This window comes from Cantharellus anzutake (genome assembly GCF_015039405.1).
Source record: "Cantharellus anzutake strain C23 chromosome Unknown EI90scaffold_79, whole genome shotgun sequence".
NCBI lineage: Eukaryota > Fungi > Basidiomycota > Agaricomycetes > Cantharellales > Hydnaceae > Cantharellus > Cantharellus anzutake.
In genome coordinates, this window is record NW_024067029.1 from 46010 (window position 1) to 72236 (window position 26227).

The 26227-nt window shown below is 48.3% G+C and overlaps 6 protein-coding genes across 6 annotated transcripts; 1 reads left to right on the forward strand and 5 right to left on the reverse strand.

Moving 5' to 3' along the window:
- Window positions 1–800: 800 nt before the first annotated feature.
- On the reverse strand, window positions 801–2993 carry EI90DRAFT_3020287 (uncharacterized protein; the record flags this gene model as incomplete). Its single annotated transcript, XM_039057494.1, has 8 exons — window positions 801–929; window positions 988–1274; window positions 1332–1407; window positions 1466–1668; window positions 1723–2183; window positions 2244–2537; window positions 2617–2741; window positions 2913–2993. 8 exons carry the CDS (start codon window positions 2991–2993, stop codon window positions 801–803), a joined length of 1656 nt encoding a protein of 551 aa, XP_038910576.1.
- A 4364-nt stretch (window positions 2994–7357) lies between these two features.
- On the reverse strand, window positions 7358–10553 carry EI90DRAFT_2977869 (oligopeptide transporter; the record flags this gene model as incomplete). The annotated part of the gene is made up of 15 exons (XM_039055922.1): window positions 7358–7625; window positions 7680–7778; window positions 7832–7906; window positions 7966–8198; window positions 8260–8410; window positions 8464–8569; window positions 8621–8689; window positions 8742–8846; window positions 8908–9279; window positions 9337–9524; window positions 9579–9632; window positions 9691–9920; window positions 9986–10092; window positions 10161–10199; window positions 10236–10553. 15 exons carry the CDS (start codon window positions 10551–10553, stop codon window positions 7567–7569), a joined length of 2205 nt encoding a protein of 734 aa, XP_038910577.1. The 3' UTR covers window positions 7358–7566.
- Window positions 10554–14186: 3633 nt separating this feature from the next.
- Window positions 14187–16734, reverse strand: EI90DRAFT_3147075 (glycoside hydrolase family 3 protein; the record flags this gene model as incomplete). The annotated part of the gene is made up of 5 exons (XM_039065496.1): window positions 14187–14879; window positions 14940–15492; window positions 15542–16338; window positions 16408–16622; window positions 16686–16734. The coding sequence occupies 5 exons, from the start codon at window positions 16732–16734 to the stop codon at window positions 14187–14189; spliced, it is 2307 nt and encodes a 768-aa protein (XP_038910578.1).
- A 641-nt stretch (window positions 16735–17375) lies between these two features.
- Window positions 17376–19913, forward strand: EI90DRAFT_3131635 (glycoside hydrolase family 3 protein; the record flags this gene model as incomplete). The annotated part of the gene is made up of 5 exons (XM_039064404.1): window positions 17376–17421; window positions 17482–17687; window positions 17748–18559; window positions 18619–19165; window positions 19224–19913. The coding sequence occupies 5 exons, from the start codon at window positions 17376–17378 to the stop codon at window positions 19911–19913; spliced, it is 2301 nt and encodes a 766-aa protein (XP_038910579.1).
- A 1743-nt stretch (window positions 19914–21656) lies between these two features.
- On the reverse strand, window positions 21657–23867 carry EI90DRAFT_2938539 (glycoside hydrolase; the record flags this gene model as incomplete). Its single annotated transcript, XM_039055198.1, has 5 exons — window positions 21657–21925; window positions 22250–22876; window positions 22933–23110; window positions 23169–23544; window positions 23602–23867. The coding sequence occupies 5 exons, from the start codon at window positions 23865–23867 to the stop codon at window positions 21657–21659; spliced, it is 1716 nt and encodes a 571-aa protein (XP_038910580.1).
- A 425-nt stretch (window positions 23868–24292) lies between these two features.
- Window positions 24293–24793, reverse strand: EI90DRAFT_2938590 (uncharacterized protein; the record flags this gene model as incomplete). The annotated part of the gene is made up of 3 exons (XM_039055202.1): window positions 24293–24374; window positions 24434–24501; window positions 24566–24793. The coding sequence occupies 3 exons, from the start codon at window positions 24791–24793 to the stop codon at window positions 24293–24295; spliced, it is 378 nt and encodes a 125-aa protein (XP_038910581.1).
- Between the last annotated feature and the right edge of the window lie 1434 nt (window positions 24794–26227).

The following is a 26227-nucleotide window of genomic DNA, read 5'->3' on the forward strand; positions in this document are numbered from 1 at the left end:
TTCTTTCGGGGATGAGACCGAGTGGATATCGGTGAGAGCAGCCCGTCAGCTTATTTGGGTCATTTCAATGCAGAAGTACAAGTGTGATGTATCAGAGACTTGTGCAAGCCACAAGGAGACCTGCCCAGAGGCTACAAGGCGAATTAAAACGATCGAACTAGATATTACTGGGGTACCCAATAATGTTAACATGTGGCTGATCCATCGTCGGGTGGGGGAGGACTAAATCAGCCAATAACGCAATCAATATTGCCTCCCCATTTGCGGGGTGTTGTCTCAGGTGCATTCTCGCGGCGATAAGTGTGCACCTTGGATGGGGCGATCACCACCGCGAGGAAGTGCGGCTGTCAACATTGTGACAGAGGGGCTTCCCTTACATTCCCCTTCGCCTATCCCTAATATCAATGACTTGTTGAAAGTCGAAGGAGTCTGATGGAACATCGGGTCACTACGTTATCGTAGTGGCACCAATATCAAGGCGTGGCCGGGAACTGTAAAAACCAATATTGAGAGCGAGAAGGGAATGGATTAGGAATCGGGCTGCGTTGTTTCCAGCTTCACAACTTTTGGAGTGACACATGAATGATATGACACTGAAAGGTCCGCGAAAGTCTGTGCGCAGTGGGTGGAGGTAGGTTCATTCGAGGTATGGAATGTCACATATCCTGGCATTTCTCCAAGCTAAACATGGTGCGCAAGTAGGCTGACATCGCTGGAACCCTAGCTGACAATGTGGAAACTATGCCTCCAGAGTTCTAACGTAGCCAAACCAAAAGAGCGAATTGATCTAGAAGGTAGATCTAGGAAGACCCTAGGGGGGACCACCACAACCAAAATATCGACTTGAGGACAAACGAAGGACTCATCAAATCTATCCCGGGGCTGAATCCGCATAACGCATTATTAAAGATCTCGTATCCAGTTGGATCCTAACAGACACCATATTCTTAAGTTTTGTTACAATCTGCAGCGAAAGAGAAGCCTTACATGAGCAACGAAATTGACTAGCGCCTCCCAATATTTCCTGAAGGTTTTTCCTGTCTCCAACGTTTCTCCAGGCTGGGGTATTGTAGAATCGTAACCATAATCCAGAAGACGGTTAGTATCGAACATGCCCCTGTCGATACGAAGTACACGCTCGAAGTACGAATGAGCAAAGCCTGGCAACAACTGTAGTTTCTTCGAAGACTTTGTTGCTTTATGCAAGGTAGCATTGAGAACCGTGGCGTTGCCCAAGAGTTTGGTCACGCCCTGCCCGAAAATTGGGTTTACTCCTTCGTAAGGAAGTCAGCATGAAGGGTGGTTGGTTGTTTCGGTGAGGTGAGACCTACCCATCAAGGCATCACCAACGGCGATAAAATTGTTTGGGATAGGTTTGGACGCATAGTCAATCCAATAGCAGGAAGTCTGGTAGATGTAGATGCTCAGTATCTGTCTCATGTCGCAAGAAAGTGGGCCACCTTACCATGGTGTGAGCATCCCACTTGATAGGTTCGTCGAGGTTATCTGCATCTTCTCCAATGAGTCGTAACAGCTCGAAAAACCATTCATCTCGGTGGTGGCGCGAGCTAGGGATGCTTTTGTTGTACAATTGTCTCACTGTTTCAATATACTGAGCCAAAGTCCTAGGACATGTGTCGATATTCCACCCAGAATACCCAACGAGCACTGCCATTAAAAAATGTCAGAGAAATCGAGCCTACTCTTATAGAAATGACTCACATCTATTCCCTTCAATTCGCTGATAACCGAAAAGGTCTCGGCCACTTTCAGGTGTTGGCGAAACTGCACCAATGACGGTGCAAGTTTCCCACCTCCCGAACGACCGATCGTCTTGAGGCAATGCCTTCGATACCTTCTCTTGCGTTTCGGGAGCAAGGGGGAAGGACGTGGTGTAGTATTTCACGTTCGGATTATACGAAGCGCGACCATAAGGGCCCCATTTCTCGCAGGCTGCTGGCAATAACTTGGCACCGATTGTTGATGCGCCAGAGCAATCCACAAAGAGTGCGCATAGTAAAGTACTTGGAGCCGTCGTGGGGGCATCCGAGGCAGGGCGGTAAGAAACGGAATGGATTGTTGCTTTGTCGGGTGAAGCTGTAATGCCGGTGACGGTTCCCTGAATGACTTGAAGCTGGTCACCGCAGTATGCATTGCACAAGCGCCGACAGAGACGTTCAACTCTGGGAAGGTCACGGTCCAGTTTCAGCAAAAAGGGATACAAATGACTACTATAAGCTTACGAGATTCGGGAGCCACTGATTTGATCTGGCCTCTTTGATTTGAGGTCGCCAAAGTAGTTCCTACCAATCCACCAGTGTCTCAATCCAGGAAATATGTAAACATCATCCTTTGGCGCCTCACTGTCAAAGCTCGTGTAGAGTTTACGAAGGATTGTCAGAGAGATGGCCAAGACAACGTGGAAGTGAGAACGTTGTGGTACTCTTCCAACAGCCGTTACACTTGTATCAGGGTCGATCAGAACGATTTTCTCAAAGTAATCGGCCAAAATTCTTGCAGAAACGTATCCGGACAAACTGAAACAATGGTCTTGCTCAGCAACATGTGTTTTGGGTAGAGAAGACTGTTGAGCTCCGAGAGAAGGGGATCACTCACCTTCTTCCAGCGACAACGACCGTTCCTGGGATTTTCTGAGCAGGTGGGGCTTTTCCCAAGAGCTCAATGTCATGAAGCACCGTGGTCCTACTGATAAGGTAACGTCGAAGGAGGATCCATAACACCTTATACCCCACATAAGAAAGGATAGCCGTCCAAAGAAGCGACCTGATCATATGACTTGGACGTAACAAAGAGCGAAAGTACCCTAAGGGATTGGAGAAGAATGCGTCTTGGGTGTGCACTGGGGGGGGGGTCAGTCGTTCAGTCCGATTGCGGCTGGCTTGCACACTCACGTGAAGCCAAAGCCAGTTGGCCTCAGTATAGCCACCAAGCCACCCCCCTGCATGCTGCAGGCACTGCTGAGGCGGAACCATGGCGCCAATCCTTCTTTGTCTAAGTATCACCAACTGGTGTCACGCGAAGCTACAATGAATGAATGGGGAGATGTGTTCCTTTCGTTCCGTAATTTGTGCGACATTGGCATTGAGCAACCCGCATGCCAACGAGGTTTCACGTACATCAGCAGGTACTATTGGAATGCTTGCTGGGGTGTTTTCAGGAGAGTGGGGCTAATCTCATGACATGGTCATCATTCCAGTGGGCATTTGTTGAGAACATAATAGCTAAGATCGTGCTTGTATGACATAGTCGTCGGGAATGGGTATGGCTGTGCGGGCGACTGTATTGAAGAATAAAAATACGAGAAAAATTTGGGTGATTTTTTAGGAACGGGGTCAATACCCATTCACTTGGATTGGACAGAAATTTTAGAAAAGGCTGTACTAGCTGTGCTTGGCACGCCAACGACCGGTCAGGCGTCACGCGAGGACTTTGGACTGAATTAAGAATCAACGGGATTGAATTGATTGACAGTTTCCGGCAACTCCCGGAAGCCGTGGGAACCGGATGCAATGGTTTCTCCTCTCTGATTGGCTCAAGCGTCGCACTTGAAGGGTCACTCTGGTTGGCTCAAGTTTCGCCCTTTAGGGTGACAACGTTACTTAACGCTGAGTTTTTACGGGTCAAGGATCGGTGTTGGAGGGTTTGTTCAGAATGGATCGGCTTTCTTTCGGACTGTCGATTTCTGGGGATGCTAAGTGATATATCGCGGTCAATCGGCTGATGATGTCCGGAGTTTTGATTGACGCGTTTCAACATCAAGTTTTCTACCTCCCATTCAACTGCTATTGGATTAGTGAGAGCTGACATCCATTATGTAACGGTGTGCCGAACCATGACGTGTAATCTAACTATTTTGGAGGTTATGCATCCGTTACAATAATATGTTCCCGGTGAGTATAATTTCGGTTCCAGTACTCGCAAGACTCTACATTGGCAGTGCAGTACTAAATCGCCATGGGCGATGTCCTGTTCATACGAGGCAATCTCATTACCCAAGTGATCAATGACAAGTTCGTGGCGTCGTCTAGTTTATCCATGTGCACCGTTCTTATTACTGGACACCCGGCTGATTCTATGCAGCCTTCGTCAAAGATGACATTAGTCTAATTACATGCATAATGTAGCCCACGCCGCAAGCGTCCGACGACGGCTGCATAGAATCAGTAGCTCTATTTCAAGGAAAAGAAACAGGGATTCTGGCAATGCAAAATGCAATTGCAGACCTCAAATCGGCCGCGCAACTTCGATTTCTATTCTGTCTACTCGTCCTCGAAGGAAGTGATGTTGTTCCATTATGGGAAAAATACTACAACGATCTCTTTCGTTTCCCAAATGGAAGGGCGGCTACCGAACGCGACTTAAAGGTTTTCTCGTCTAAACGGTTTGGGTCCCGCCTTCATGCACCGTAGCCTCATTTATCGGATCTGGAAGAGATGAATTACTGGACCCCTTGTAGCTGCACCCATGAGTTCCAGAGACCGGCTCTTTTGTATTTGCCATTCCTTGTTGGCCAAGACCTGTACGCCAGGATAATCACCTCATCGCATTTTCACGGAGCTCAAAGCCTAGTTCTCATCCCGGGCCGACCAATATCCCTCAAGGAATCACGCACCCGACGTTCCTGGAGATCGGCGAAACTAATGTGCCTCGTGAAGGTGCCCTCCCCGTCTCACTTCACGTTTCCCTCTTTTAGTGAATATCCTTCGTGAGTTTACAAGTTCAGCCAATGGAAATATCGGCATATCACCTTCCTGTACCGGCTCCGCATTACCCGCACCATGGACACATTATCATTCTCGATTCGCATATCAAATGTTCTCAGAACAGCGAAAATTACTTTGGACTTCAACTACAGGACGCATGGTATCCAATTTTTAGAAGATGCTCTCTGATTAGGCTTAGGGAATGTGTTAAGGCTCGCTCGCGCTCGTTCATTGCTTGACGCATAGCGTCGGACAGCTTACTAAACCGAAGGACGAAATACGACCTTCATTTCAAGTATGCATTAATCTCATCGGTGTTCTCATACCTACGGGCGGAGTCAATCCTGGACGAATCTTAGTGATTGTTCGCACCTCGTCAATACGCATCTGCAATTCATTATTATAATCTTCTCCATTGTTATCACCAATCAAGCATCCGAGCTTCAGTCTCCGGAAATGCTTCCCTGCAAACATATGCAGATGGTGTGTTTTTAGAGTACGTGACCGTGCTTATCAGTATCATACATGACATGATGCGAGGATGAGATAGATGGAGCGTCAGGAAAACCCGACAGGTGCTCTCGAGTGCTCCAGTACTCGGGAGCGCTCGGGAGCAGGGAACTCTGCTCCTGAACCTGTCGGGTTTTCGTGACCAGTGAGGGAGGCTTGTGCGCACATATCTAACTAATAAATAATCGCCGAGGGTCATCTACGAGATCTGATTGGCTCGGTTTACCCCGAAGCCAGGTTTTGAACCGATTTGATTGGCTGCTCCATCTTACCTAATCGGTGCTGAGGGTCTCTAACTTGCTTGCGTCTCTGTTTCTTCTCTCCTCTCAGGCCTTTTATACGGCACGGTGTATCTGACGTCATCCTTTCACCCACACCGCTCCGATTTGCTCACTTACATGCAGCGTATTACTCCGTTCACAACTCCGTCTCAACTTTTCTGGTGATGTTCAGTGCATCACTGGTATCGTAGTCGATGATTGGTGAATTAGCTCCCTGGTGCATTATATTCATTGTATATGCTGATGGCTGGATCAAAGTTGGCTCCCCTGGCTTTCTCTCATTTGCTCACTTGACCTTCGTCCTCCTATCATTGTACTGCTACCTTCAGTTCGGTAGTGTTTTGTGTGTTTCTGGAAAGCGGAGGGTGTTGGCGACATGCTGCTATTACAGAGACATCAAACACTCGTGTAAAATTGCAATGGTGCATCGAAAGACTCATTTTTGACCAACATAGCGATTTCCAGATTGAATGCTCTTGGCGGTTGAGAGAACCGCTCTGCTTCCACACATCTCCCGGCCTCAGATAGCCAGGTATGATCCCCATTGGAGGGCTTAACAAAGTATGGATTAATCGTTCGATTCATGGTTCAGCCACATGACCCTGGCTGAGACAGTGAGCAGTTGGCATTGAAGGTTTAAGCAGAGACCGCTGAAATAAACGCTGTATGGCTCGATGACTGAATGGAAGAGGGACATTAAAGGTGTGAATTGTGGGCTCACTCTCAGCATCTATCATCGAATCATTGCAATCATCGTCCCATTTGCCATGTGTCTTCGTTTTTTCCGTCACCAACATCTGTGCTTGCATGTCCTCAGGTGGCTATAGGGTTTCCAGAAGTGTCTTCCTATTTGTACCACTGTATTTAGGATTTCACTCTCAGATACAACGCAGTTCTACTCATGTCCGAAGCCAGCCGAAGGTTGGGTGGGTTCTCAGTCTGACGAAATTCTGTCATCCTCCCCTTCTGCCCCGACTGATTACACCTCCGGAGACACTACGAGAAGAAGAGAATGTGACAGCATTTCTCTCATTTGAAGCGACTGTAGTGTTTTGTACTGGGATTTTGTGTGCAGTGGCACATTGTAATAGCAGTTGTTTCTCATGCTAATCAGCTCATTGTAGTTCGACTGTATCTGTCATTGCATCAGATGATGGGCGCTTATCGGCTTCGGAACAAGCCGAAGGCGGTTCGGCTAGTTTCATATAAGGAATGAGAAAGGAATGGGGAAGGGTTGAGTGTCTGAAGAAGGGAACGGCGGAGGAATTTGATAAAGGGATGTCCCTTGAGTGGGATAGCAGCTAGCTAGGATAAATCGAAAACGCGGTCGTCGTTGACGGTGGCTACATGAGAGTGCGAGGAATTTTGCTACCGCTAACGCGATGTTGTGGTTGAGACGAAGGTTTGTCCACAGTATTCCTGGGTCGCTGTGGAGGGCGTCCAACATGAGGCGTTTAGGTAAACAGTTATATACAGTAAATGTGCGGCAGCCTTTTTTCAGCTCCAACATAGCAGATTCTCCCTTCGAAAGGTGCTCACGGCCAAGGCACCTTCCTCTTTAGGATGGGACGTGAAACACTCAGACATGCATGTCTGAGTGAAATATAATGATATGACTAATGAGGAAGCGCATTAGGTATAGGTGGATCACATTTACTCTAGATCGAGCGGATCAAGATTTTGTGGTTTGTGGACTCGAAAGACGCCTTCACGTATCGATCACCCCAGTTTTCTGATTCGTTCACAAGGCGGTTACATTCCTCTAACAGGATTCATGTAATATGTAATATACCCGATGCTGTGTTGGTCAACACCAATTAACACCCCCAAATGCATGCACGCCACCACTGATACTCTACTGTTATTCATGCCCGACGCAACAAAGACGGTACCACAAGAGAAAACATAAATGAACCAAAAAAAAAAATCGAAACATTTGCGTCCGCGGTGCACAACAGAGGAGCAACGAATGAAGCGAAAGTATGCGGCGAAAGTATGCGGCAAAGTATACGAGGTACAGAGATGAGTAACAAGGGAAGTGGGAATATAATCTAGTCGAATCCCTCTGGACCAGTTAGCAGTAATGCAGCACCACCCCGTCCATCAACAGCTAAAGAAAAAAGAGTATTAAGCCTTGGAACTTGGTACAAGAAAGCTCGCTTACTGTCTGCGAAAACTTTGTTACCCCACCAGTTCACTGAGATTCTGCCACCCTTTGGGAACTGGAGGGTCAGAAAGATAAACAAGAGTGATATAAGTGTGCCTTGATCACAAAGTGAGGAACAGAGAAATCACAGGTATGTCAAGAACCCATACCTGAATCTAATGCCGAGCTCAGAATGTAGTTAAACTTCGACCACCACCGGAAGTTCCGTCGCCGTACGAGATATTCTGAAGAAAAAGCCATCAATGATCATTTACGGGCCATGTTCAATAGGCTGTGAACTTACGAAAGATGAAAGCGACGACGAACCAGGATGAGAAGTGGATGCCTACCGCGGGGGGTATCAACACGGGTCCGTTCACTAATACCGGCATACTGATCGTCTTCAGTATAGTTTTCGGATAACGACGTTGCCACAACCAGAAAGGAATAGGTAACAACGCGCCGAACAAGACCGCATACAGTTCTGGCTTATACAAAGCCCCCGGCCCAAACTGTCGCGTCGGCCCAATCACCCCCCTAGCCAAAAATGGAGTGATCAAGATTAGGAAGATGAGGTGTCCCAAGGGGAAAACCGCACCATATCACAGACGCACTATAATATACCGAAGTTTGCGGACATGTCAAGTGGTCCCTCTGGTTGGCTGAGCATATGTCGGGTACATGACTGAATAGCCAAGCCTGAGTCGCAACCTGAACCACGGCCGTTAACATTGTCGCAACGATTTGAGCTACGTAGACAATTCAGTGAGACCCTAATCATCTTAAATTGGTCGCGACAAACCGGTGAAGGTGGCTCTGGGAGGGACTTTAATGTAATGACCAAGTTTCAAATCTTGAATGAAGTTGATGGCGACAACGATTGTTTGTACGGAATATGCTTTAAACATCTAAAAACACATATCAGACACGGTTTCATAACTCAATGTTGCGCCGCGTACCATGTTGGTGAAAGGTTTGCCGTTGAAGAGAACACCGGCCAGCACCTCAGAGATTACATTAATGGACACCTATCCACACGTCAGCGACTAACGCAAGGCTAGGTGGCATCGAGTTTCCTACCGATTGGCCCGTATATGCATACACGAAACCCGCGGGGAGCACATATAGTAGCGGCAGTGTCACACCAACAAGTAACGACCAAATAGGTACACCAGTATGAAACAGCTAACGCATCACATACTTCACGTCAGCTAACAAATCAATAGGAATAGACACCGCGACACACCGCAATTGCCAATAACCCCATAACGAAGAAGAACGAGAACACTAGCGCATACCACCAATCTGGGACTTCTGGATAATACCTCATCAGTTTGGCGTGAACATCATCATCCTCTACCTTGGCTCTCTTCAATCCACTGATCAGCGCTGGTCCATGGTATAGAGCCGTGTGCACGAGCACACATGTACACAATGCGAATGAAAGCAGGTATGTAAAGGCATAGTTAAGGGGAAGGTAAAGGTGGGAGTAGGTACTGTATGCCTCCTGATTGAGAGTGTGATTACCAGGAAAGAGTACACGGGTAACATTATACCGTTTTCCATAACGGTCGTAAGGTTGGCTGCCCAACATGGGAAGGTGCGCAAAATGCCAAAACTGAGTTGAAAAGAATGATTCCATCAGACCTCACTCAGAGGGATGCAAATGACTCACGTTTGTGTAGTAAAGAATTGGCCCAATGATCCAATACATGATCACAAAGCCTATCATGATATGGACTTCGGCCCACCATGGAACCATCAATGGGGAGCCGAGAAAGTTGATCTGGTTCCAATCGAACGTCAAGATGCCCATTCCCAGGCCAGATTGGACACCAAAAAGCTGGTTGATAGGTACGTTGTCTAAAGCGACGAATAAAGCTCATACACTCTAGAGCGACAATCACAACGGCTTACTTGGCTTGAACCAACACACCCACGAGAACACTGACAACGCTTGGAACAAGAAACCTAGCAGCCAGTTAAGTCGGTGCTGTAAGGCTTACGCTCCAACGAAAAAGGAACTTACCAGGCAAGAAAACATAAAAGAACGCTACAATGCTGACGTACAAAAAGAACCGATACCGAGTCATACCTTGACTCTGTTCCTCGTCCTCTGCATGGAGGGTGTTCAACAGCGTACATGCCACAAGATTTTGCGGCCAAATCAGCGAAGCAGGCCAAACAAGAAATCGACGACATATCCCTGCGATACCGAATCCGGCAAGTTGATTACCTAAAACTACAAGGATATTGAAACTGATGATTCACAAACAGAAGATATAAGTCAGATCAGGGGGGAGTGAACAAGTAGGAAGACCAACCCAAAACCCCGACGTATACCATAGTAGAGATCTGCAACAACAACAGCGTTCATAGCGTATGCGGGAAAGACGGACACGTTTGTCATGATATAAATTAAAACGTGTTCCTTTACGAAGTAATCACCATCGTCAGTACCTTAACAACTTCAGGACGAATGCAGATTTCAACACTTACCTTGATGTTAAATGGCCCAGGATTAAGATTTATTTCATACTCGATTGGCATATTGCTATCCTTCCAGAATAGCACTCGATTCAGCCATAATGGCAATCGCAGCGTGTACACATTTATTGGCATTGAATACGCCAAAAATTTGCCACATGGATGTGCAATGAGTAGTAGCACTGTAGGGGCAATGAATTGGGCTGGGAATCGGAAGTTGAAGAACGTGTTGGCCGAAGCGGCGACCACACACAGCGTCAACCCAAGAATCCACATCCGTACAGTCAGAACGGGCATTTCGGGGTCATCAATGTTCGACACTGAGGCTCGAACTTCAGGGTATGGACTGTCTTCCTCCTCTTCCTCGAGTTCGCCGTCGAAATATGAAGGATAATACGGAACCATGTTCGATTGGATGGCTTGGCCATTGCTGTGATGATGCAGGTGGTGGCGGGGATGCAAATGTTGTTCTGGATCCGTGTAAGAGGTAGAGGCCTTTCCACGAGTGTCATCGTCCTCATCATCATAATAGTCTTCCCCTGGCATCCCGCTCAACTCCGAAACACCCAGTGAGTCGAGAGTGGGTTTACGCATGCCGCGTCCGATACTCCGTTTCCTGCGCGTCATCGAGGGAGTACCATCTACATTGATCTCTTTACTCAAGGAGCTATATCTATCATCGCTCAGCGAAGCCGGGACATCTTGGGGATTGCCTCTGCTGTCTCTATCCTGACGAGCAGCATTCGGAAGGCCATTAATGCCCCTAGTACCTACCGGAGACCCATCTTCTGGAGATGTGGATGGGCCACGGGACGGCAAGTCGACTCGCACTTCTTTTGCGGACCGTGGGGTTTGGATAGCATGAGGAAAGTGACCCCCTCCTCCGTTCCCAGAGTCGGCGGCACGTATAGCGCGAGAAAGTGGAGTAGGGGCACTGTTTGAAGAATTCGATAGGGCGGGAGGAGGGCGGGTGTTGAACGGGCGCATTCTATAGGCGTCAGGGCCGTAAATCTGATCAAAAGTGCTTCCATCCGACACGGCGCTTGAAGACGTAGCAGACAGAGAAGTGGGCTGAGGGGGATGTACGAATGAGTTTTTCGAGAAAGGGTTGACAGAGAACGTAGGGGCTTGAGGAGCTGGTGCAACTGAAAGGGGTTGTGCAGGATCAGGGTTGTTTCGGTCCGTAAGGGATTGTGAAGAGAATGGTTGAGAATACTCGGGTAGTTCTACGCCAAGATCGATAGGGGATTGCCGCTCAGTAAAGTTAGAGGAGAGCTGCTGTTGTTGTTGTGCCTGCTGTCCAGCTAACTGCTCTTGCTGAGCCTGAATCTGATCAGCCGTTGAGGGTGGGAGGTACGCGAAGACGTCCTCCTCTTCAGATTCCTCTTCTTCCTCCTCTTCTCCGTAAAAATCTCCATCATACTGCTGGTACTGTGGAACGTCGGAAGCCTGTGGGTCATAATAATCATCCTCGTAGGCAGTTGAGGGCACAGGATACGACTCGTAAGAATAGTCTGTAAAAGCAGTATCAGGCCCAGCGGCTGTCCTAGGTCGACCGGTTGATGTCCCAGGTCTACGGTCCATTTCACAACTGTGGTCGTCTTCGAGCTCAGTTAAAAGGGAACAGTAGACATATGCCCCAGGCAGTCACTTCAGGAACGAATGTGTGCTTAGCTAAGCAATTCACTTTCGGATGCAAAACGGGGATAGCTACGATTTTCCTGGTGCGACTTTGCTGTCATTTGCTGTTACGCGCAAGGCTGGGTAGCAACACGGCTTATAGTTTGGCATCGAAATGACTGGCTGCGTGAGATGGGATGCTTTCGTTGTGCTTTCGACAACACAACTAGTGGTGCCTGACCGCTCTTTTTTGAGTCACACACCAATTTTGCTATGAATGGAAGCTCCATCAAGCATTTTCGCTCTCAGATGATGATCAACTCCCGGCTCTCTATATCTTTTGAACCCCCTATTTCGATCCTTCCCTATGGACTTCCTCACCAGAGCTAAAGCCTGCGGGCTGGGCACTGGAAAACGAGTGACTCGGGCGAGAACAATTAAGCTGGCGCTCGTTTGAAAAAACCCCTCTCATGCTCATCAAGGTATTTGATTTTCTGCTATATTTGGCAAGCTCTTAGATAACACGCGGACATATGACCAACCCGATTTCAAATGGTCCAACTCTGAATCGAACTTGACCCAATTCGATAAGCTGTTTCGCTGCACAATAAGCTTCTCTTTATGCCGCCCTCGGTCACGCATGCCGCGCGCGATATGAGGAAGCAATCCTCATTGTTAGGCAACCGCATGCAAGGTGTAAACACTGTCAGTGAAGAGCACCTCCAAGGTTGGGCACATTATTCATTAAACCGCGGATCCGATTGGCCCACGCAGGGATTGGGAGGTCAATAGATTAGGGAAGAATGGATGACTTCATTCAGGCACACAAAGAAACAAAACGACACCGTTTCTGACAGTCCCTGGCCGCAACACCTGCCGCTGCTGCTGGTCCTATTGTGAGTACAGCCTTCTTTACACTCACCTCAGGTCGTCCGAGCAACCCGTTTTTGCAAGTCGGAAAGCGGAACGACTAACGAAGGCCGATCAACCCACATCACAATCGATAAAACAATAAATAGGGACAATATGACAACCGAGCAATTTTCGGAGTGATGTGTTTGAGATCACCATCCAACACAGTCTGGCGTTGAAACAACGGATTAGACATTTGCAAGTCCAGATGCGTTGCACCGGACCATCAATCAATATCAAGGTGTACCCATCCGTTCAGTTCCGTCTTCAGTATATGCATTACTTACATAACAACATCATTACTTGATGTCTTCATTTACAGTTTATCTCATGTTACAATTCTAGGAGGAACGGGCGTGAGAATCTACTCGATACGAAGCGGCTGTAGGCCACTTGGCAAGAACCGGTACCGATCCTGCACCACGAATCCTATTCTCCGTCCAAGAAGCAGCAGAGTGCGCTGTTAACAAGGACACGCCGCCTCACCGTAAAGTGCGTGCCTTGATTGATCATTCTTTCATATCTGATATGCAAATCGAGGACCGGAAACTGCCGGTGACTACAAGCCATGGATCCTCGGACTTTTGGCGAGGGGCGAGTGATTTTTGCCTTCACCTGTAAGAGCCCATGACTACGGTTGCGCTGTATATGTATATTGCGCGGGCAGAGAACATTGACGCGTCCCTTGTCATGGACCCGGAATACTTCGGAAAATTATCTTGATATACACAAGCCGCATGCGCGCTGCGTGTCAGTTCAGGTTCCACGAAGCTTGGGCAACAGGGTTACAGGAACAGCTACTCAGGAATCCCATGAAGCAGGGCAGCTGGCCCAGACAGTGATGAATTGATCGGCGGGCTCGGATGTGGGAAATTTTTCTGGGCACAAACAGCTTGCAGAACCATCTTGGTGGGACATGCGGATACGATTATCAGCCAAGTCTCACGAAGAGCACGAGGGGGACATATGAGCCGCGTCTCTTGTTAGCATTGAGGGTCATAAAGTCAAGTAGACGCGAATTCCAAGAGAACCGCCAAGTCGCGCAGAGTTGAGGCTTCGTTCCCATGTGTATATACAGGCACCCGCAGGATTACAATGCATGACAGACCAAATCTTCTCTCCCCAAGTCTGGCTTGCAATCGCACCTGAAGGATCCACTCGAAAGCTAGGGACCCATTGGCATACCCGTTCACTCCTTGAGTCGAAGCGCTGGCTCCAAATGTCATCTATTATGTGTACACCCGCGCTATAACACAGTTGGGGAGCGTGAGAGTATTTGGACTTTGACGCTGCATGATGATTATCGGTCCAAGGCTACATGCGAACGTTCGCACGTAACGATACAGATGAGATGAAAGCAAAGTCCGTTACCTAAAATGCAAAAACAAGTGATGGCACATGGATGATGTATACGTAATTATGTGAGTTGCAATCAGTCAAATCAGAAAGTTCCTTCTCTCTATAGATCTATAGGAATCAAAACAAATCCCCTCCCATTCAGCTATATTAACTTGGCTGGGGCCATGCAATGACCCGGGTCCTATCTCCAGTCAAAGTAAAAGAAGTGTTAGCCATCCGATTTGGTGTGGTATCAACCCAAAGGTCGTAAGACCCAGGGTACAGGTTACTATCACCGTTCTGCTCAACTCGAGCCAACGAACCTAGCGTAATATTGAGCGACAAAGTCTGCGTTTGACCAGGCGATATATTTTGAGCCCGCGCATAAGACACGAGCTGTTTGAGCGGAGCGGGGGAGGGTCCTGCGCTCGTTTGCATGAAAACGAGGGCTACATAATCGGATGTAACGTTGCCCGTGTTCTTTACGTCCAAAGAGAAGGACCCGAGCAAGGCAAGGTCCTGATATTTCACGTTTCCCGCAGCCGAGATAAGGGACGAAATACTGTACGTCGATTTTGGTGCACCATTATTATCCCAAGAGACATCGAAAGTGGTATAATGGAGCCCAAAGCCAAATTCGAACACTGGTGTGCCGCCGTACCACTTATACGTACGGCCAGGGGAATTAGTTGATGAGTCGGGTCGGAGGTTCATGTTAGTCATGGGAATTTGGTTCACGTAATTGCCCGGGTATTGCGTGATCGGAAGCCTGCCCGCAGGTGCCTTCAAGCCTACAATGAGATGCGCGATGGCTATGCCGCCACTCTGGCCAGGGTATCCAGCCCACAGAATAGCTTTTACCTAAACATCTCAGGGTGATCGAACCTTGTCCGGTTTCCAAACATCGTTCCAGACACTCACAGCATCACTTTGGACTAGCGGCGTATCGTCTAATTGACCACCTCCCATCTGAACGACAATCAGAGGTTTCCCCGTCGCAATGAGTTGTGCCAACAGGTTCAGCTGATTGTCTGGCCAAGTGATGTTCGTCCGATCCAAACCCTCCGCTTCTACCGAATTGTCTATCCCCCCAATGTAAATCACAACGTCTGACGAGGTGGCTGCAGCAAGCGCAGTCGTAGTCCCACCGTCAATATCACTCGTGATCCCAGTTCCCTGCGCCGACAGCACGTTAAATCCAAAACCTAACGATTGGAATGCTAAGAGAGGACTAGTGAGGAAAGGCGAAGTGCCTTGGTAATTGCCTTGCATCTGAGTCGTGGCGTTCATCATGGGCCCAATGACAGCAATCGTGCGAGTACCTCTTGATAGAGGGAGAATACCAGAGTTTTTGAGAAGAACCATCCCTTCTGTGGCAACGGTGAATGCAAGGGCTTGAGCCTCTGGTGTATTCACGTTGTCCCATCCTAATTGCCGGTAGGGTTGGGAAGAGGCTGGGTCAAAATATCCCAATCTACGTATCCATTCAGAATCAAACCAGGCATCATGATCAACCGGCATACCTAACCAACGAAGCATATAAACGGGTTAGGGCAGTCTCAATACCCGCTTGGCTTACAAGGGATTGATTTAGAGCTTGACCAAGATTCTGAGCATACGTAGTACCGCAGTCGAGGTCTGTTCCAGCCTTCAAAGCAAGCGCAGACGCGTTGGCAAGTGAGCTCGTGAAATTGTGACCCGAAACGATCGTGTCCACTGCATCGCAGTCGCTAACAATCCACTGGTTTTCCCCGAGTCCATAGAAATCGCGTATAATAGTTTGGAGGAGGTACGAATTTGCGCAGGTAGGGAGACCATTCATGGAGTTATAGCTGCACATGGCAGAAACAGCTTTGGCGTCACGAACACAAGATTGGAAGGAAGGTGTATAGTATTCGGCCAGGTCTTGTAGGGTGACGTTGGCATCGAAGTTAAAGCGACTAAATCCGTACCAATATTCAAGATCGTATGCAACAAAGTGCTTGCAATCGGCGGCGATTTTCAAATAAGGTTGTGGGTTGAGGCCACCTTGTAACCCGATGATAAGTTGATACACATAGCGCGAGATATGGTACGGATCCTCCCCCGGAGTTTCCTGTCCGCGACCCCACCGCGGATCCTTGAATGGGTTGATATTCGGAGTGAAATAGTCCAATCCAGCGAGTCCTTCGTTATTGAAAGCGCGAGCTTCGGTGCTGACCACCTGAGCAACTTGATAAATCAAATCGTCATCGAACGCCGCACTCATCAAGATTGGTTGCGGAAATGAGGTAGCGGAACAAAAGTTTGTGCCCGGGGTTCCATTGAATGTGACCCCGGGCTCCCTGCAACACCGTGCTAAAAGTAGAACTTTTCACAACCCTTCCCAGAAGTATAAAACACGACGTACCAAAGCCTCGCTCCACCATTGGTACGGGGGAATTCCAAGACGAGGGACACCAGGAGCACCATTGGCGGTGTTGTTTATTATTTCCTCGAGGGTAAGCGCGGCCACAAGAGCTTTGGCGCGGTCAAAGTAGTTGGCTGAAGAATTGCATACGAGGTTGGAGGAAAGTGGACCATTCGAACAATCCGGGAAAGCCGGGGAGGCAGCGATAATCACGGCTGAAGAGAAGTGTTTGTGGGCGTTGTTGAGATCAAGTGGACTTGCATAAATTTAGTACGTACAAGGGCCGGCCCAAAGTAGTAGAGACAGGAGCCAGACGACGGAGGGCATATCCACTGGATGTCCTCGATGACGGACCGTTGGTCTTGAGGATGATTCCCTTCACTCTGCGCGCTGCTTGCAGAAGCGCCAGCCTGGCCAGGTAGTTACTAGTGGCACCGCCCTGAATACACAATACACAACGCGGAATCAAAGCGAGAGATGTCAGTGTCAAACAGAGAGCAGAAAATACCCATCCATCTCACCCACGATGCTCACTTATGGCAGGCGAATGTCGCGACAGTTGAGGCGATCCTGGGGTAATCCCGAAGGGCCTCTTATCCCGGTGTGCCGTAGGTGCCGTCAACGATGTTCCTGTCAGCAAGTTTGCATCCGCTATTCAAGCGTCCTCGAGGCCCGGGTCCGACCGGTCAGGGGATTCCGAACCTCCGTCTCCAATTGTTCCACTGCATTGTCCAAGCGAGTCTCAAGGCGTAAGTACATATCCACAGCCACTCCGTTGAACTGCCACGTGATAACAAGGTTAACAAATTAAATAGATCGTATAGATTAATTGTGACATAATTATGTAACAATTGAATAAATGAATTTGTCAGGGACAGTTGCGCCATCACGCGACCCGCGACCCGCGATGTGAGAATCTCCTCCACAACCACCTTGGAACCCCAGCCTGAATACAGGCCTTCGTCCTTATGCAAGGCATTTCTGTCTTCCAAGTGCCATTATCGCATTATCATGGTATGCACTGCCTTTGTTTACTCCCAAGGGTACGACTTCTAATTATACCTACTTATGTAGCCCTTTCATTCGCCGGATTCCCTGATTGCACAGGTGGTCCTCTGGCGTCTAATTTGGTGTGCAATTCGTCGGTTCATTACTTAGACCGCGCAAAGGCCCTCGTCTCCGAGTTCACCGTGGAAGAGCTGATAAACAACTCCGTCCATGCCTCTCCTGGCGTGCAACGGCTTGGACTTCCTGCGTATAATTGGTGGAATGAGGCGCTTGTACGTCCTCTCACATTACAAACGCGTAGTTTCAAGCCTGAGTCTCATGTTTTGTTCTAGCATGGAGTCGCTTGGAGTCCAGGCGTCTGGTTCGATCCTCCAAATTCCGACTTCAGTCACGCGACCTCCTTTCCCCAGCCCATATTGATGGGTGCAACTTTCGATGACGAGTTAGTGCATTCTGTCGCCGATATTGTGAGCACCGAGGCTCGTGCTTTCAATAATTTTGGCCATGGGGGTCTAGACTTTTGGACACCCAACATTAATCCATTCAAGGATCCCCGTTGGGGTCGTGGACAAGAGACGCCTGGGGAAGATCCTTATCATCTCTCCCGCTATGTCTACAGCCTCGTTACTGGACTGCAAGGCGGTGTTGATCCCAAACCGTACCTCAAGACTGCTGCTGATTGCAAGCACTTTGCCGCATACGACCTCGAAGATTGGGGAGGAATCAACCGTTTCAACTTTGACGCCATCGTCACCCAACAGGATTTGGCAGAGTACTATTCCCCACCCTTCCAATCTTGCGTGCGTGATGCCAAAGTGGCCTCGGTCATGTGCAGTTATAATTCGGTCAACGGTATTCCATCCTGTGCGAGTCCTTATTTGCTTCAGCGTGTCATTCGAGAATTTTATGGACTCGGGAACGAAACGTGGATCGTTTCGGACTGCGGTGCTGTTGGCGTTATTCACAATGATCACAAGTACTCGACTTCGTTGGCCCATGCCAGCGCTGTTGCGTTGAAAGCAGGGACTGACATTGATTGCGGAACAGTTTTCTCCAATCATCTTGGGGAGGCAATTGACCAAAAACTCATTACGATCTCTCATATTCAAACTGCCCTCGTGCGTCAATATGCCTCTTTGGTTAGGTTCGTTGCTCGATAAATAAGAATGTCTTCAAATCGTCCAATCTCATTTTCTTGCGCAGGTTAGGGTATTTCGATTCCCCTTCATTTCAACCTTATCGCCAATTGACGTGGAAGGACGTTAACACCCCAAAAGCACAAACCCTCGCATACACCGCTGCCGTGGAGGGCATCGTCCTCCTCAAAAACACGGGGATCCTTCCTCTCAGCACTGACGTACATAACATTGCACTTATTGGGCCACTCTTCAACACGACCACTCAAATGCAAGGCAATTACAATGGCAGAGCACCATTTTTGGTCAGTCCTTTCCAAGCTTTCCGATCGACACGCTTCAACGTGACATACTCCATCGGGACGAATATTTTGAGCGATGTGGTTAATGGAACTCGAGATGCGCTTGCCATTGCGGCTCGTGCGGACGTCGTCATTTATTTGGGTGGTATCGACAATGATGTTGAGGCCGAAGGAAAGGATCGTGTTGATATTTCCTGGCCTGACAACCAGTTTCAATTAATTTCTGCGCTTGAGTCTACTGGGAAGCCTTTAATCGTCGTTCAAATGGGCGGTGGGCAAGTGGATGATTCAGCCCTGGCAGCTAGTGAATCAGTAAGCCTTTCACATCCCCGCTTCATCTAGTGAACAATTCTGAATATGGGAAACTCAGGTGAAAGGGTTACTGTGGGCGGGCTATCCTGGCCAAAGTGGTGGCCAGGCTATTGTTGACATCATTACAGGAAAAAGATCCCCGGCAGGTCGACTTCCCATTACGCAATATCCCACTTCATACGTATCCCAAGTTCCTATGACGAATATGAACCTCCGACCCGACTCTATTTCTGGCTCTCCAGGACGAACGTACAAATGGTACACTGGTACGCCGGTGTTTGAATTTGGGTTCGGACTACACTACACCACATTTCATGTTTCTTGGTTCAAAAACGGTATACCCAAACCGTCGTACAGCATCTCAACCCTTGTCTCCTACGCCAAGACATCACCTCATCTTGATCTGGGTTTACTCGATTCCTTCAAGTTGAACGTTCACAATACTGGGAAAGCGTCCTCCGACTACGTCGCACTCCTTTTCTTGCGCACTACAGCAGGACCCTCCCCTGCTCCTCTCAAACAGCTGGTTTCGTACGCACGCGCGAAAAACCTGTCTCCTGGCCAGGTGCACACATTGACACTGAATGTAACCCTTGGCTCTATCGCTCGTGTCGAGTCGAATGGGGATAGTGTGCTATACCCCGGAAACTACGAACTTTGGGTAGATGTCGGCTCAGGTTTGGCAAAGCAATCATTCACGTTAACCGGGAGAAAAACAAGAATCATCGCTTGGCCACAACATGACTAGTTGGGCTCTGACTTGTTCCGTGCTCAATGTATCGAGAATATGAATCGATTGTATTGCATATGTGCTAACTACTTGGTTATGGCATGATTTGTGTCTGGGGAAAGGAACAATCCCATGCCCTATTGAAACACACAAACGAGTCGAGAGAACTAGTCAGGAATTAATCCTCCATCAACAATCAGAGTCGTCCAGTCACATCATTGTTTGCAGCCAGCAACAACACCGCCTGCGTGACATCCTCGTCCTTTCCAGATCTTCCAGCTGGGATCTTCACCCCAAACCCCTCGATCTTACTCTTATTAACCCCATCCGATCGTCCTACCGTAAGCTCGTTTGAAATAATCCGGGAGCGATGGAGTTGGCACGGACATTGACTCCAGCGCGCGAGAATTCTTGTGCCAGCAATGCGTTGGGTTGGATGACTGCTGCGTTGGAGGTATTGGAGGCGAACTGGGATTGACTGGGGCGGGTATACCGGAGATTGATGAGATATTCATGATGCCGGCTGAGTGACCGTAGCGTTTTGCGGTGGAGGCAGAGAGGAGAGCAGGATAGACGTAGAAGTATCTAGAGGAACCCAAACCGGCCATTCGCGATTAAGTATTGATGAGATACCCCACGAAGTCACATTCATCCGGTACGAGTCTTCCCAAACCCCCAGATTTTCTCGGGAGAGCGCCAGCGCGAGTTCCCATTTCCCAGCTCGACATTGAACCTAATTTTTGGCGATGCCTGCACTGTTGATGAGCAAGTCGACGTGCTCTTCCTTTTTGAGATATCTCGGAGACGATTTGTCAGTCACATTGGCATCAGTTTTCCCTCGGGGTGTGCAAGTTCAGAACTATGGACCCTGGCAGCTTGTTCGAGTGTGTCGAGGCGACACCCAACAATGTCTGGGAGGAACCAGAGGGTCGGAAAGGTAGTACGATGATATTAGCTGGAAAAATAGGAGGATAGAAACTAAGGACCAAGAACACACGTGCACCGTTGTCAGCGAGAGCCTGAGCAGCCATGAGACCAATACCGGTTCCACCACCCGCGACAACAGCGACCTATCCTTTCATGTACGGTGTGCAGAGAGTGGTGCGATCCCTGCTCATAGGATGGTATATGTGTACGCAACGCTGAGCTGCTACTGATGTCATGGAGTCGGATGTCATTGTGATCTTACCAGAGCTCATGGCTGGAGCAGGGAGTCACCTGAGTATGAAAGCATTCACTCAAGATGGAGATCTAGCCAGTACTCCCATCGAGCCACAACCCGACTTGGAATCGCTGTCGTAAGAAAGAAGATCCAAGGGATCCTGCGCCACGCAGCGTGATAACTGCTTATTTGGAGGAAAGCAACACTGATGGACTCACACAAATACTTTAGGGGTTCACGATGCAACAACATCGACGACAGCGTTCGAAATCCAATTGTCACTGTCAATCTTGTGTCAATCCGTTTTTGGCAACTTTCTCACGTCCCACATGCATTTATGGCGAACTTCATGCGCCCAGTTATAACATGTACGATGTATACCCATTAATATTACTGGAAAGAGACAGCGGAACAGTGATGATGCCGGGGAACACTCAAACCTCGCTTGTTACGGTGACGCACCATGCACGACGGTCATGATACTGTCGAGATGACGACATATATCTGTATCTGTCATCAGAGATGCGAGGCGAAGATCAACGGTACTTCAGATAGATATAAGGCATGGCCATGCACCAATTGTAGATAACGAAAGATCCTCAGGGGTCGGGATACACAACGGGCTGACCATTAAGAAATGCCGAGATTTGTGCCTCCGCATCTTTCAACCCCTTCAAAAACCAGGTGGAGTACTGGTCACGATTGGCGGCGTCACTAGACATTCCATTGGAGCTATCCTTCAGGAGTTCGTCGTAGTGGTCCCGAATGTACTGTCCTCTGAATCCTAGCTTGCTAAGCCCATTCTGTGCGAAAACCTTGGCCGTACTGAAACCATCTGCATAGCCGCGGGCAATGGATTTCTGTGAAGCTGTCATATGCAAATACGGATCGTCGGAAATTGTTTGCGGTGATTGAATACCCTCTGAATCGGTAGGTTGGGCTTGTCGACGCTGGCGATATTGAATAATCCTGTGATGACGACGACCTCTGCCAAAGAATGATGATTTGGATAGGTGGCCAAGAGGATTGGAACGTTTCTTCAGAGGATTTGATTCTGCAGACATTGGGGGTTGTTGAAGGAAGCTGGGATTCCCTGGAGAAATCGCCGAATTATCAGGGGCAGATTCGTCTGTCTGCGGAGGGATCTCGATGGTTGAAATGTTTGCGAAAGTCAGATTGCTGTTAACCTGACTGGCAGCGATAGTGGGAAGGCTGGGCGACGAGGCTGGCCTGATGCATCCAAGAATAGGATCCAAGTCGTTGCTAGAAGAACTGCCGGCGATCATTGACGTTCGAAGAAGGGTTGCAGCGGTATTGTTGGATTGTGACTGCGGGAAGGAATAGAAAGTGGAAGGAAGATTCGTTCCGACTGCTTTGCGGAAACACCACCCTCCGTCATCACCACAGTCCTCCTTATTGTAGCTCCAAAAGGTCCAGCCAGCAGCCGCTTCGGAGTAAATGTTCATCTGTCCCTCGCAAAACGTTCGTTGAGAATCAGAAGGATGATTTTCCATGGAAAGACTCTGGGGAGTCAATGCACAACTCCACTCTCCGATGATCATATTGCGTCGTCCAAGCTCAGACGTTGATGTTAGAGACTTGAGAACGCCCGAGTTGATATCGTTTGTGTGAGACGTTGCAGACGCCGACTGGTCAGATGGTGTGTAGACAAAGTAAGAATGATGATCCTCCACAACGAAATCCGTGCGATCAGAGACAAAGTTGCCATATTGGTTCACATTAAAAGCATCATGGATATAAAATGGGAATTTCTCCGTGGCCGGAGAAATGCTTCGCAAAGCATCGATGGTTTTGGCATCTGAATTGATGGGCTATGAGTGGTGATGCGTCCGAAATCAAAGGGCGAAATCTCACAAAAGTCAGGAAGACGAGCGTCATTATTTGGTTCGTTCAGTAGTTGGATACCAACTACGTTGTTTCGGTTGACGAGTTGCTTGGCCAGGTAGGCGAGAATATCCGTAGTCTTATTCATGTAACATTCATTACCAAAGAGACCCACTTTCCCATCACTCGTACCCGAGTGAGACTGCCCCTACAAGACATCAGACTCATTAGTTACATGGTTCGAATGGAGAACAAGGATAACGTACATTTTGACTGCCGGGAGCACCATGAAGATCGATGAGGATACCTATACCATACTTCTCTGCAGTGCCAATTGCTCTGAGAACGCGTGGCCAGCTGCCTGTATAGACCTCCTTCACGCTTTCAAAAGGTGTACCATCCATCCATCCACCATCAGGCCCTAAACTCCAATACCCAATGGGAAGTCTCACGGTGTTGATCCCGATGGAAGCGAGATATACGAAATCTTGCTCAGTAATGAACGTGTCCCAGTGATTCTCTAGAACAAGTTTGGTCAGAGTCTGGTTCCAGCCGAAACCGGAGGCGAAATCATATTCGGAAGACTGAGGCCCGCTAGCGCAAGCGAAGAGTGAAGGGTGCATCCAGCCTTCGAGAACGAACCTGTCGAGAGAAAAGATATCGGTCACAGTGAATCTGCGAGCGTCAGCATGTACTCACCAACTTCCTAGGTTAACCCCCTGCTGCTGCCTATACCGGTATATTGTAGATATTTTCTGATCGGGTTGCTGGGGCTGAGGTACTGTTACCGGAAGTGATGGGGGAAATTGCCATCTCGAGTCATTCGAAGTACAGCTCTTCGCATCGTTCGCTATGAAACTTGTACCGAGGAGGGAGGAAGAGGGCTTAAGATGCGAGGGTGCTTTGGGGGAGGGAGATAGAGAGAGTGCAGTGAGAAGATTGACGAAGTATCGAGCTGTCGACATGGTGCATGCCCCTGTTAGGCAGGAAGTCGAGATCTAGAATAACACTTCAGGGAACTACGCTGTGAGTTACGTCGCCAAAATGAGGCCTTGATGGTTGTGAAGGCAAACGAACGAAGGATATTAGCGGAGATGTGGTGAAGGAGCTCCGAGAAGTTTTTCCAGAGCACCACGCAGTGAGGAGAGCTTAAGAGAGGGCTCAGGGCTCAGTCTGTATGATACGTCTTGGAGCGAGACGCCTGACGAGGATTTCAAGGAGAAAATAAGATGGTCAAAACTGAAATGTCGAAATATGCATTGGTACGAAATACAGTGTGATGCTAAAACAGTAACATTTCAGTGATTTGCTAAATGACACTGAAACATACTAAAAGTGAACTTACTCTAGTAGTGCACGGCGATGGTCAGATTCGACATTGACAAGCTCATCATATCCCTACCCGATCTGAGAAATCCTGCATAAATATGGAACTCTTGGGGTCTTGTCTGGTACGCTCGTCTTTTATCATTCTGTTTCGAATTTCGTGGGGGGTTTAGTCGCAAAGTCGTGTTGCAGCTGTGCAGCTTACCTTGAATCTATCCTTGCATCCTCACCCTCGACACCGAGCATCGCTTGAGGAGTTTTCGCTTCTATGACCTAAAATAGAATTAGAATGAGCGATGGCCTTCGTTATCCAAATTTTATTGCGAGAGAAACCCACATAATGGTTGTCGCAATGAGGGCAGTACTCATCACTCTCCTCATATGTTGCCATGTCCTTTCGGAAGGCTTTCTTGCACTTTTTACACATAAAGATCATTTCGAGAGTTTTCTTCAGTCGATGCGCTGACACTTCAGCGTGACATTCTGGGCAGTCAAACCACTTCTGACAGCACGGGGCTCGGATCGCGACCTGAGCGTTAAGAATATGCTTGCTGCCATGCACCATCGATAAGGTCAGTAAAGATATATCTAGGCTTCGCATTTATTCACCACATTATCCGTAATGTTTCTTATGAAGTCTAGCAACGATGGAAGAATCTCTAGGAAGCTGTCACGTGTGACAGCCCCAAGCAAAATATTATTTCAGCAGAACCTGTTGTCACATTAACGTCGAGGCCGCTGGCTATGAATGAGTTGTAGAATATGAGATACTCTTCTCGTCCCAGCTCCAAGGACCGCTTTTTCGCTCTTGCCCAAAACTGCCGACAACCTTCCCTCCACATGGAATCATGCAACTGAATCTGGTGGTGCCACGGATTGGTATCCTGGTTATTGTTTTCTGGCGTACCGTCAATCGATAGAGTGAGCGCACTCCTTCTGCGCAGTCAGTGTATATAGCCAAATTCCAGTCATTCGGATGGTTTGAATTCGCATGCGGTTTAGTCAAAAGAGACCTGTATTCATCATGAAGCGCTTCGAGCTGTGCTCCCCTCTCGAACCTAACTCTTCCGATCCCTGTACACCTGACAGAAGCAATGTCAAGGAACTGTTCCGCTATCTGAATCGTTGTGCTGAAACGCTTGCCTTCACGTTGCCGACCATGGTCGCATCAGACTATTAGTGGGTCAGAGGGTGTGTCTCTCGTCAGTGTAGTACGGTCCAGGGGCCATACATACTCTGAGGTTGCCACTCTTAGTCACACCTGGGATGCGGAGGTCTCGGATTTGGCAAAACTGTGCACATGTGGGGATACTTGGTCTATCAAGGCAAATTTGTTGGGAGTACGAATGGTCTCTGGACAATTTCCCATATACCCTGACCCCATACAGCCAGCCCATAACGCCGTCATATGGAATAAGCTACCGATGAATATTCCTGACACATGAAATGGGCTTTTTCGCACTTAGGCATCGGCTGTTTCCACTTCGCACAATGTACACTTTGCATACTTAACATATTTAGACAAGGGTCACAGGAGGAAAAATACATTCGATTCCCACTAATCTTAGACTGTATTGTAGTGGAGTTATCCGAATTAAATCGTTATATTGTCAATACTCCTGCTCACTGTCTGTGCACCATGCTGGCAACTGTCCAGAGGGGTGTCAAGACTGTTTCCCACGGTCTAGACACACTTCACATAGTTGGATAGCCCCATTGAATAGCTTCCAGAATATATATAATTTGAGACTGAATTGATGCATAAATTATCGAGAAAAATGCACAATACTTTTTCGGACACGAGTCTGCAAATGCTTGTGGCTGTCCAAACTCACTGTCTGTGCACAATGCTGGCCACTGTCCAGAGGGTTGTCAGGACTGTTTCCCACGGTGTTAACATACTTTACACCAATGGATAGCCCGTTTGGATAGCTTCCAAAATATATAATTTGGGACTAAATTGACCAGTAAATTATTGAGAAAAACGCAAAATACTTTT